This window comes from Dermatophagoides pteronyssinus, unplaced genomic scaffold, assembly GCF_027571235.1.
Source record: "Dermatophagoides pteronyssinus isolate colony J.1.1.1.1 unplaced genomic scaffold, Derpt_VIB-CSIC_2022.12 sq0008, whole genome shotgun sequence".
Taxonomy (NCBI): domain Eukaryota; kingdom Metazoa; phylum Arthropoda; class Arachnida; order Sarcoptiformes; family Pyroglyphidae; genus Dermatophagoides; species Dermatophagoides pteronyssinus.
The window spans coordinates 2,716,452-2,729,777 of NW_027461532.1; the positions used below are offsets into that span (position 1 = coordinate 2,716,452).

General features: G+C 33.3%; 2 protein-coding genes across 2 annotated transcripts; both read left to right on the forward strand.

Moving 5' to 3' along the window:
* Positions 1 to 6,011: 6,011 nt before the first annotated feature.
* Positions 6,012 to 6,804, forward strand: LOC142645224 (G-protein coupled receptor 83-like; the record flags this gene model as incomplete). The annotated part of the gene is made up of 2 exons (XM_075820976.1): positions 6,012 to 6,540; positions 6,782 to 6,804. Coding segments are annotated over 2 exons (552 nt in total), but the record flags the coding sequence as incomplete, so codon positions are not given.
* Positions 6,805 to 6,809: 5 nt separating this feature from the next.
* LOC142645225 (uncharacterized) lies at positions 6,810 to 8,904 on the forward strand (the record flags this gene model as incomplete). Its single annotated transcript, XM_075820977.1, has 3 exons — positions 6,810 to 7,251; positions 7,588 to 7,748; positions 8,893 to 8,904. Coding segments are annotated over 3 exons (615 nt in total), but the record flags the coding sequence as incomplete, so codon positions are not given.
* Positions 8,905 to 13,326: the final 4,422 nt, after the last annotated feature.

Below are 13,326 nucleotides of genomic sequence, written 5' to 3' on the forward strand. Positions count from 1 at the left end.
TTCTATCCATTTGTTTCGGGTCTCACCGAAAATCGGTCCAAGAAAAATAGTGGAGAAAATCGCCAAAAACAGCCAAAAATATTGGCGCTTTAGTTAGTTCCTCCCGGAAAACCTAATTGCACAAACCTAACCTAACCTGCTTAAACCAAATTTAAATTATATTTGAATATTTCCATTTTTTTGGCTATTTTTTCCTATTGAGATTTTTTTGCAAGCCACAATTTTTCTCTAAGGCCGCGGTCCCATAACAATGAGACCGGGGCCTAAGCGTTAACAATTGTTTCTATCCCGAGGCAATTCATGTTGCGCAAGCTGCTGCGCACATTGACTTTTTCTGCAGACCCTTTCTATCACATTTGTGTATTAAAAATTTCCTAACACATTTCTCTTGCCCTTCATTTTTTTTGTGCACGACACTCTCGAGAAGCTTCGCTTCTCGTGTTTATTATATAGATTTCGTTGTGCTGCTACCTGCTGGTAGTCTGCCGTTTAGGCACAGCATACTGATTAGTCCATAAAGACATTAAAAAAAAAAATAAAATCAATGATACAAAAGAGAAAAAAAACAAAAATAAAAAACAAAAGAACAAAAGAAATTAATTTAAAAAAAAAAAAAATTAAGTTAAAAAAAGAAAAAGAAATTAAATTAATCGTCAATTCGAAGCGTAGATGTGGTGATGTATCATTTTTATTGAGTCAATCACAACCGATTCGGCCATGCCAACCAGATGGCTTTCGTCGATGCCAAATCTGCTGAAAAATGATACAACTTGGGTCGAAATGGTACCCCTTGCTCCGAACCAAAGTCCATAAATCTCTATATTATCAATTTGATATTGTTGGAAGCTTCGTTTTAGATCGTCCGAGCATCCGGAGTAGATTGCTTCCTTCTCGGCCTGGACGATCCGACCGACGTCCTCATTGGACTCCGAAACGTATAGTCGGATCGATTATATATGTTGATCCTGATCTTGGATCATGTGCTAGGATATCCACCCGCCTATTCGAGCCGACATTATCGGTACATGTTACCTCTATGTGACAGGTGATATTTTTTTCTCTAAGCAGATCCACCAATTTATTTTTGATCTTGTCGTGTCGTTGGATCCGTCTGAGTTCACCAAACGGACAAGCACCCAATACGTGCGATGGTGTTTCTCTCTCTCTACCGCATCTGCGGCAGAGGATGGATGCTTGTCCGTTTGATGAACCAGGAACTCCATTCAGATTGGCATAATTTACGTTCAGCTTAAGAGCAGCTGTCCACTCGGACGCCGATAAGATGCTCTTTTTGTATAAAGCCGAATTCGAACGAGGCTGGTTGCTGAAGTGTTTTACCCCGATGCCTTGATAGTCTAATGCAGCCCAGTTATTGAAAGCTTTTTCACGTAATTTGGCGCGTAGTTGTTTTGAAGAATTGCCATCGACCTGTAAGCTTGATTTACACGAATCGATTTCGTTTTGGCAATCAACGACTGCATGAAAAAGCTGATCAGGCACTTCAATCAATTTTAGAGAGATGGAAATATGCTGTAAGTATATTTCCCACGATAAGTTCATAATTCCAAGCCCTCTGAATTTTTTTGGTGAATAGATCATGTCGCTGGAGGTTGAAGTAGGTAAACCAATTATGGCTTTGACTGTAGTTCGGATTGTGAGATCAAGACCTTCAACATAGCGAGTTGGAATTTTATTTAATGGTGCAGATTGGACCGGGTATATCAACATCGGTAAGAGATACTGGTTTAGAATGCTAAGTTTCTGGTTTTTCTTTAGTAGTGGTGACGAAATTAATTGGTTGCAACTATTGGTAAATTTGGTCATAATTGATTCATCAAAAACCAATTCATCTTTAAATGTGCATCCCAAATATCGTATGACTTCGTTGTGATTAATGCATTTGATTTTGGCTTGACCGGTTAATTCTAGTGCTCCAGGAACCAGTTCGCCATTTTGAACAATAATACCGATACTTTTCTTTGGATTAATTTCGAGACCAATTTTTTCAAATTGTGTCTGAACTACGTCAATAATACGTAAGGCGCCTAAAGTTGAGTTAGAACTCACTGCTTGATCATCAGCAAAACCAGTAAGAGCCAGAGCGTCCAGGTTTGCAGAGAAATTGTATCCATTTTTTTTAGCGAACGAAGCGTCGCAAGCTTCTTGGTATACGTGGTTTATTGCCATGTTGAATAAAATAGGTGATAATGGTCCGCCTTGCGGTACCGATTTGTTTACTTTAATTGCATTGGAGTGGTTTGTCCCCAATTCGATTTTGATCATATTGTTCTTAAGCATTGTCATGATTAGTCTATGAAGATTCATTGAGATACCTTGTGCTTTGAGACATTTATCGATATGGTTGTGGCCCACTCGGTCGAATGCTTTCGATATATCTAGGAAAGCCACTGTACAATCCGATTTATTCTTTTTGGCATGAGATAAACATGCATTGACTAGTCTAGTATTTAGTTGGCAGCCGGGCAAGCCGCTTATGAAGCCTCTCTGGTTATAATCTAGATCCAATTGATCTCTGATTTTCTTGTCCAGAATTCTTTCGATGATTCTTCTTAAGACCGGATATATTGTAATTGGTCTCCAATTACCTATGCTGGATTGATCTCCACCTTTGTGGATCAGAATCGTTTTACCAGTTTGCAATATTTTTGGGAACGTACCAGTTGCCAATGAGATTTCTACCATTAGTTTGATGATCCCAGCAATTTTCAATTCACGTATGGTACGTACTAAGACTCTATCCGGTCCGGGAGCTGAATCAATGTTAGTAGATTTTATAGCTAGTTCCACATCATCAATCGAGATCATAATATCATCATGAGCGATCCTTGTTGGATAGAAATCAAGTGTTCTATCGTTCGGTATTTCCAATAATTGTCTAAAGTGATTCTCTAAATCAGCAATTGGGATTAGACATTTTGCATTGCTATTTTCTTTTCCTAGTACTTTTCGGGCCACTACTTTCCTTCGATTATAATAATGATATTGTGCCAGTTCGTATTCATATTGAGATTGTCGATGTTTACGAGCTCTTTGGTCTCGTCGCTGTGGATTTGAACAACTGCTATGCTTAATTGAGTCGGATTGATTCTTTTTCCTTTTAGCCTTTCGCAAACGATACATTTTTACTGCTGGATGCATCGGACCAGGTAGACGTGCATTAGCTTCATCCAGAAATTTAGTAAATTGTGAAACCAGAGAATCATAATCATCTATGTTGAAATTGTTTAAATTGTGGAACATTTGTTGAAACCGATTGAAGAAGGCATTTACTTCCGATGAGATATGGCTCATATTATTGTCGCTATTTTGTTGGTTTCGATTGTCGTATGATGAATTGGAATCTTCCGTAGTTTGACTTGTCGATGGAACCAGAATATCCATTCTACGAATGTTGGATTCAATCGGATGTGAAGCAAAATGTGCTCGAAGTGCAGAATTGGAATTGAAAGATCTCGAGCAAACTGAGCATTGAATAAGATTAGGAGTGATATCAGTAGAATCTCGTTGTTGGTAAAATTGTGCTTCCGGAGAATTGATATTATGGACTATAGATGAGTGAGAACTTTCTTCTGCAGAATCAAAATTCAAATTATTGCTGGTTCCCGCCAACATATTTGGTGTAGTAGTATTTATTGTAGTAGCAGTAGCATTGTTTATATTAATCAGCTGATTGTCAGAAACATTCGACGTTGCAGTTTGTTGAAAATTTGAATTACGAACTGATTGACTATTGTGTAGCGTCGTTGACGATGACGTACCACATTTACGCTCATTTTTAAGGTAATCGTTCCATTCTATATGTGATTTACCAATATGAAACCTCAGACCTGATGGTTTTAAGAATGTCTTCGAACAAATGTAGCATCTGGTTTCGTTAGAAATATCGTTGAGCCCAGGAAAGGGCATTTTACTCGATTGTAAATCGATCCAGTTCCAGAGAGAGAGAGAGAGAGAGAGAGAGAGAGAGAGAGAGAGAGAGAGAGAGAGAGAGAGAGAGAGAGGAAAGAAGTAGAAAAAATCAATTATGTAATGTACGGGGGCGACAAAACCAGAAAAAAAATCAATTTTCAACAGCAAGAAAGAAAATTGCCAGGGAAAAATTATTCTGAAAACTTTTTTTCCCCCTTTTTTCAGTTTTCCCAGATTAAAAAAATCAACTAATGACTGATTTTGTTGTTGATCATATTGTATGTTGATTTTCAAAAGCAAAAAAATCATCATCATCAAATGATGATGATGCAAAATATGTGCGAGCATCTTTTAAACCAAAAATTTGTAGAAAAATATCATTCGGATGGCCTAATTATATTGGATTTTTTTCTGGTTACAGAGAGAGAGAGATTCATTTTCTAAAATTAGATGAAATTTTTTTCGGGTTTCTAGTTTTTGCGAAGAAAAATATCAACTGCTGTCGCTTCTGAGAAATTTCTCTTTCTTCTTCATTAATTGATATTGACGATAATGATCGAATGATGATCGAATGATAATCGGAAATATTTGTTACTAGTTTAATGAATGAAAGATGCATCTTGAAATTTGATTTTTTGTTTCAGATTGCCCGGTAGTAGTGAAATCATCAAGGATTTGATTTTTGCTGATTATAAAACCGGATTTATTCATTCAGTTTTAGTTTGAAAATTTTCAAGTTTTGGTGGGGTTAATTGAACAAACAACAACAGCGAATGACATTTCTCTCTCTCTCGACTGGTTAAACAAATCCGGATATGAAGATTTGTCAACAATCGAAAAAAATGATAGCAATCCAGGAACTTTCTCACAAATATTTTTCTGGAAAATTTTTTCATCATTGATTTTAATTAAAATTTCATAAAAATTATAATTTCCGATGTTATGAGAAAAAAGGTAAAGGTAAAACGGTGAAAAAACTGATGAATTTCTTGATAAGAACCGTTTCTTTTTTAATTGTATTTACGTTTATAATGAAATTAAATATATAAAATGAGAAATCAACAAACTAAAATTGATACAATTGATTTCCTGAACTTATACTTGTGATTCTTGTGAAAAAAAAATTCTTAAAATTTTGATAAAAGAATGCCATCCCCCCAAAAGCAAACTACAATTATCCTGTTTCAATCACAAGTGAAATTAAAACAGGATAATTGGCGTTTGGCTTCATTCTATAGAAGGAACCATTACTTAATTTCCACTTATTCGATACTGAGCCTAGAGAGAGAGAGAGAGAGAGAGAAAAGCTATTCAGACTTGAAATTTGTCGACCTGAAGCCAATGAAAAAATGAAGAAAGATGTTGAAATCTTTTGGAATTTCAATTTGATTTTTTTTGTTCTGAACAAAATTCTTTCTATCAAAAAAAAAAAAAAAACTTACAATCAAAAGTGTGAGTCGATCTTTCAAATCCATACGACGACAACAACAAATAATATCAAATCAAATGGAAATAATAAAATTAACATTTTTTTCAACAACAACAACAACAACCAGGCGCAGAATCTTTCTTTCTTTTGATTCTCTTACCAAAAATCATTCGTATTCGAGAGAGAGAGAGAGAGAAAAAAAACTTTTACAAGAAAATTATAATGATAATGATGAATTCAATTGTTGGTTACAATACAGAGAATAGGTATATTTGTATTTGTATTTTTACATTTACATTTTTCAATTATATTTCTGTTTGTTTGTACTAAACTTATCTAAACTAAATTATAATATATTTGTTCAAACCGAAAATATGTAAAATGTGAAAATTCCCTCTTTTTTTTTGTTTCGTATTTGATTATTGTGTGATTATTATCATATTATTATCATATGACAAAAACAAACGCAAAGTGTGTGGTGAATAACATTAGCAAATAACAGCAACCGTTAACAATTTTGTAATTTAATCACATTTTTTTTTTGATTCTTAAAACTCTGGTCATCATCATGATGATTACAACAATGAATAATACAAGTAATAATCAAATTATAATCATCAATAATACTATTGATATTGATGATGGTGATGTTGTTGATGATTATAATGTTGATGATTATAATGATAATAATCAATTAAATAATCATCTGAAATTATTACGTGAAGAAATACGTTTATTAGCTGATAATACATATGAAAATGAACGTTTATTATATGGTTTTGCATATTCAACAATCATTTTTATCAGTATATTTGGTAATTTTTTAGTTTGTAAAATTTGTTTACAAAAATTAACCAAAACAAATATGTTGATTATATCGATGGCTATTTCCGATCTGATGATGACCATTTTCAATATTCCATTTAATTTTTATCGTTTATTTAATTATTCATGGCCATTTGGTTATTGGATTTGTTTTTTAATAAATTTTATACAACATTTAACTGTTTATAATTCAACATATACAATGACTATTATTGCCTTACAACGTTATCGAAGTGTTAATCATTTTCAAATTACATCATCATCATCATCATCAAATCAATTTATTCAACAACAACAACAACAACAACAACCACGACAACAACAACAAAAACGTAACAATAGTAACAATGAAATTAGTATGGTTAATTTGAATTCAAATGATGATTATGATGATAATAATCTATCCACTTCTACGACAACAACAACAACAAATTCAACAACAACAACAAAAACAAAATTACAACAATATTATTATCGTTTCAAAACAAGAATTGAAAAATGTTATGAAAATTATTTACAATTAAATAATAATAATAATAGTAATAATTCAAATTATAATTCAAATAGTAATACAAATTATAATTTAAATTATAATAGAAATTTATCATCATATTTATTAATTATAATTATAATTTGGTTAATATCCGGATTATTTGCATGGTTATTAACATATTCAAGTGAAATTGTACGGAAAAAAGATGCATCATATCATTTATTGGAAGTACTGTTACGGGATTTTTATGAAAAAAATTCCTCAACAACTTTCGACGATAATTTCAATGATACCACCGGTGATCAGCAACAACAACAGCAGGAACAGGAAAAATTCTTTGAAAATTTTCTCATCAATCAACAACAACCAAACTATCAAATTAATCGTTGCCGTAATTCAATTAATTTAAATTTAAAACAATTTATACAAAAGAATTTTCATATAAAACCAGATTTATTGAAAACAATATTTGTATTTATAACACAATATTTCATACCATTAACATTGATTGGTTTTCTATATATTCGTATTGGTAAAATTATCTATCAACAGGGTAAATTATGTAATGTACAAGGTTTGTGGATGGATTTTTTCCAAATTTTTCCAGTCTCCAGAATTCCCAATACTGAATTTTTTGTTGACAAAAACTTTTCAAAAAAGAAAAATATTTATTCAAATTCAAATGTAAACATTTTTAGTTAATAATAATGTTTTTCTTATTTTTATTTTCCGCTAAATTTAATGTTACTTTTAAATATTTACTCGTACTTTGCCCGATTTGTTTACGTTTATCTTCTTATGTTGGATGGACTGTTCGATACATGGGTGGATGGATGGATGGGTTGGATGGATGGATTCATTGGATGGGTTGATTTATGGATGGAATCGATGGATCGTTTGAAAATAATAGAAAATGCAAAAACACGTATTAAACAACGTAAAAAATTACGTCGTTTATTAATGTTAATATTAATGGTTATGGCATTTGCAATTTGTTGGCTGCCATTACATTTATTTCATTTATTAATCGATTCAAATTTAATTGATTATAATTATCATTTATTTATGATTGTAAGTAAAATATATTTGTAATACATGTATATTCCATGGTTTTAACACCTCTCTACTCCCTATCCAAAAAATCTCGATAATGTTATTTGACGCATGCGCAAATGTTTTTTTTTTTTTTTGATTACTATGATGGATCGAGAAATAATGATGACAATATTGATCGATTCGAATGAGAGGAAAAAAATGTACTCTGCAGTAATATTTGAACCTGATTTTTTTTCTTATTCGATCAATGTTGGGAATAACCGAATTCTATTTATGGATTTTCCTTTCATCCAACACACGCACATACTTTATCCCGAGAAAAAACCCACATACCTAAGGCAGTGAAAATAGAGAGAGAAGGAATACACACAAGGATTAGGATAGGGGGGGAGAAAAAATTTTAAATTTCAAAGTGAAAAAGACAGATAAAATGAAAAGATTGATTGAATAACGGTTAACCCAAAACCATTACCATTATCAAAAACTTACTATCGAAATTTTGCTTGTTTGATTACGATCTTCATTCAGATGAGTAAATACGATTTCCAAAGAGAGCAAAACACACACACATTCATTAATCATCAATTTAGATCATGATGATGATGATCATATGATGGAAAAAAAAGAAACATCATCTGTGTGACTTTCGTAGTTATCTTGGTGTATCTTTTTTTGTACCGAAAACCAAAGCCAAACTCATTTTAAATGTTTATTTATTTTTTGGTTTGAGAAATGGAGGGGGAAAAAATCAAGTTTCTTTCGGAGAAAAAGATTCAAAATCGAAAAAAACTGACCAAATTAGTTGATGGCCAGATAGCGGTGTGTGATTAATCGGTTTTTTTTTGGTAAACAAAAAAAAATTGAATTAGATTTTCTGAATCAAATCTGAAAAAGGTCAAGAATTTTTCGATGGCCATTTCCATTATGATGGTCAAATAATGTTTTTTTTTCCGCTTTGTTTTCATTCTCTCTCTCTCTCTCTCTCTCTCTCTCTCTCTCTCTCTCTCTCTCTCTCTCTCTCTCTTACTGGACATGTACGTGAATGGAATCTAATAAAGATTTGTTATTCAAATAATCATTAGATTTTTTTTTGAATCCAAAAAAATTGTAAATTGTAAATTTCAAATTCTAAACATGTTTTTGATTTGTTTGTTAATAGAATGTGTATTAAACATTGACACTTAGTCGTACAGATCAAGGGTCAAAGGTCAGCTGCTCTGACATGTATAAAAGCAGAGCACTGACATATATTAAATTAATCTCTCATTTGCTTTTCTGTATTTTGCTATGATTATTATTGTTTACTATCAATAAAACTTCATCAGGTTATGGGTCCGAGCGGCTTTTAACTGCGAATAATTAAAAATTATTTTGTCTTGTGATCATCATCATCATTCATTATTTTCTTTATTTTGTCGTACAAATTATCATCATCTTAATTGCTTAAAATGACACAATTTAATCCGAACAATGTCCAATATCTGACGTTGGGCGATGCCCCATTTCATCATTGGCTTGAATCAATAAAAGAATGCCTAACAGCTATGGACTGCGAGGAATATATCGATACCAATTTCAATTTCAATCCAACAAATGGTTTAACAAAAAAGCAAAAGCAGGACATCAATCGGTGCCTTAATTTGATCAAATCATCAGTCAAACATAAAGATCGTGAAACAATTTTTAACTGTACAACACCATTAGCCATGATTGACAAATTGAAAAACAAGTATCGGTCATCAAAAACAAGCAACATCTTCGATCTAATGCGACAATATCAGAAAATAAAATTCGATGGTGATGTTTCTAAATTATTCTCAGAAGTTCGTAGGAATGTCATCCAAATGGCTGAAAAAGAATTGCGAATGCCTGATTCATTCATTGTTGCAAAAGTAATCGACGTTCTTCCATCAGAATATCGTGACATTTGTACACAAGTCGAGCTACTAAATATTAAAGAAGATCAAAGCATCTCAAGTGATACATTTGAATCGATGCTTTTACGTCGTGAAAGGGAGTTGGGTGAACCGGAAAAAGAATTATCTGGTGCAACGTTAATATCGAGCAAAAAGAATGTTGCCATGAAATGCAACTTCTGCGGTCTTAAAAATCATGTAGAAAAAGACTGTCGCAGGAAAAATCGCAACAAACCTGCAAATTCGAAACGTCATTCAAATTTCCAATCTTATCGTAAACAAAATGAAAAATCCGACAACGACGACAAAAATCATCTTGATCCTGCAACAACACTTGTGTCAGCAATATCATTAATAGCATCGAATAGCAACAACAACAAATCACCAAAATTTTTGGCCGACAGTGCTGCTAGTTTCCATATCGTCAATGACGTGAATTTATTATCAAATCAACGGCACACTGATCGTACCATCACTAGCCTTAAACAAAGTACCAAAGTACAGATTATTGGTGATCTTCATTGTGAATTTTTCAATGGTACAAAATGGACACCCGGCAAAATTTCTGACGTATCATATGTGCCAAATCAACCATTCAATTTGATTTCAACAGGCCAACTTTGTAGAAAAGGTGCCAAAGTCAACACCAACGAATATGGTATGATCGTATATCGAATGGGTAAACCTATTATTGTTGCTGATTGGTCAAAAGATTATGAAAATTTATTCGACATGAAAATTCGAGTAAAACAAAATATTGTAGCATCAGCAGCTTCATCCATAAATTCAATGGCAATATGGCATGAACGTTGCGCGCATTTTTCAACCGCAACAATTTCAAAAATGATTAATCAACATTTGGTAGATGGCGTACCAAACAAAATTGATGATGATATGTCGTTCTGTGTCTCCTGCAAAGCTGGTAAGATGACCGCGACCAACCACCGGAAAAATCAAAATTATCAATATTTGAAACCAGGAGTGAAACTTCACCTGGATATTGGCGGCTACACATCACGATCAATTCATGGCAACAAGTATTATTTAGTCGCTGTTGATGAAATTTCTGGTTTTATTAAAATTGCTTTTATGAAAAATCGACAAGAAACATTAGAAAAGTTTCGAAAAATCGTCACCGAAGTGAAGCTTGATACTGGAAATGATGTTCTTTGTATCCGAACAGATCATGGAACTGAATTTCTTAGCAATGATTTTAAATCTTTTATCAACAATCGTGGCATCATCCATGAATTGGCTACTGTCAAAACACCTCAACAAAATGGGCGAGTAGAAAGAGCCATTCGTAATATTGTCGATCATTCAATTTCAATGCTCTCATCATCAAATTTGCCATTATCATTATGGGATGAATCAACAAACAGTAGTGTGTACATCATCAATCGCATGCTAAATTCAAATAACATCATTCCATTCGAAAAATATTTTGGTCGACGAGTAAATTTATCAAATCTTCGAATCTTTGGTTGTACCGGATATGCCTTAATCAAAAATGATCGTCATAAATATTCATCCAAAACCAAAAAGGTCTTCATGGTTGGATATCATTCTAGCAATACCTATCGTGTTTATTGTCCACAAAATCGTCGTGTAGAATTTGCATGTGATGTTAAGTTTAATGAACAGGCTAAGTGCCATGCATCTCCATCCAAAACAAATGTTAATGAATCAATTATTATCGATAATAACGACAACAACAAAAATGCATCATTAACATCCATCGAATCATTTAATTCTTACAAATTTGATGCAAACATCACAAATTCTGATTCAACTATCGATAACGTCAACGGGGGAAGTGATGTCGACTACAATACAAATACCCAAACCAGGGGAAGCGACGAAAACCTTAACGATATCGATATTGACGAAAACATTGTTAACGACGAAAACTTTGTAATCAACGAAAATATTGCAATCAACGAAACAGTGAACCAACGACCCAATATTGGACGTCCTCTTGGTTCCACTAATCGACAATATGAATTAAATATTGACAAAATCAAATCATTACGACCAAGAGATGTTGATGGTAAAGCAATTATTGCTGTTGCTGGAAGTGAACCAATTACGTTCAGGGAAGCGATCAATAGTTCTGATTCTTTCAAATGGAAGCAGGCAATGCAACATGAATTTGATCAATTACTGAAAAATCAAACCTGGAAATTGGTAGATCCACCATCAAATTCACGAATCATCTCGGTAAAATGGGTCTACACCATAAAAGAAGATGGTCGATATCGAGCACGCCTAGTGGCAAGAGGCTTTGAACAAGATGATAAATCATCATACGATTGCTATGCTCCAGTTGTTTGTATGGAAAGCATTAGATTGTTCTTCTCGATTATCGCTTCCTTCAATATGTCATTAATCCAATTCGATGTATCCTGTGCATTTTTAAATGGCCACATCACGGGTAATGTATACATCCGCCAGCCACCTGGATATGAAGATGATTCAGGACGTGTTTGTAAACTGGCTCGTGGTCTATATGGATTACGTGAAAGTCCAAAATCTTGGAATTCTATGTTCGATCAAACCGTACGTAGCTTTGGTTTTAAACCTACTAATTTAGATCCTTGTTTTTATTTTATACGAGAAAATAACGTTTTTACAATCATGATCATTTACGTTGATGATGGAATTATTGCATCCACCGATAAAAACAAACCAAACGAGATCTATAATAAATTATCAAACAAATTTGAAATCCGTAAAGTAAATTCATCTCGTTTCCTTGGCATTGAATATGAACGTAATTATCGAAATCGTACCATCATTTTGAAACAACAACAGTATCTTATTGACAAATTAAAAACGTTCAACATGGACGAAACAAGAAAATCTGATTCACCATTTGCCTGTGGTCTCAATCCATACGATACTGAATCACCACCTAATGAAAATTATCCATATCGGCAAGCCATTGGCGCATTATTATATCTTTCGTGCAAAACACGACCCGATATCGCTTATTCAGTATCCTTATTGGCCCGTTTCACCAATGATCCTCGTGAAATTCATGTGAGAGCTGTAAAACGCCTCTTCAGGTATCTTAACGGAACCAGATCGAATGGTATCATTGTTGGCGGAAACAGTCAAAAACATATTATTGGTTATTCCGATGCCGATCTTGCAGGTGATAAAATAAATGGTCGAACTACTACCGGACATTTCGTATATTATGGTGGTCCAATATTATGGAAAACACATCTTCAACGATGCACCATTGATAATACATGTGAAGCTGAATATATCGCTGCATCATTATGTTCAAAGGATATCAAATACATACGGAATCTACTAATTGAATTAGGTATTGAAACCGAAATACCCGTATTGAACTGTGACAACCGTTCCACCGTTTATCAACTTTATCACGAATCAATTTCTCCAAAACTACGTCACATATCAATCAAGTATCATTCAATTAGAAATGATATTAATGACAAGAATATTATCATCAAATGGATCTCAACCGAAAATCAGATCGCCGATATTCTAACTAAAAACTTACCGCCAGGTCGGTTCAACAGTCTATTTATACTGATGAACCGAGGGGAAGTATTAAACATTGACACTTAGTCGTACAGATCAAGGGTCAAAGGTCAGCTGCTCTGACATGTATAAAAGCAGAGCACTGACATATATTAAATTAA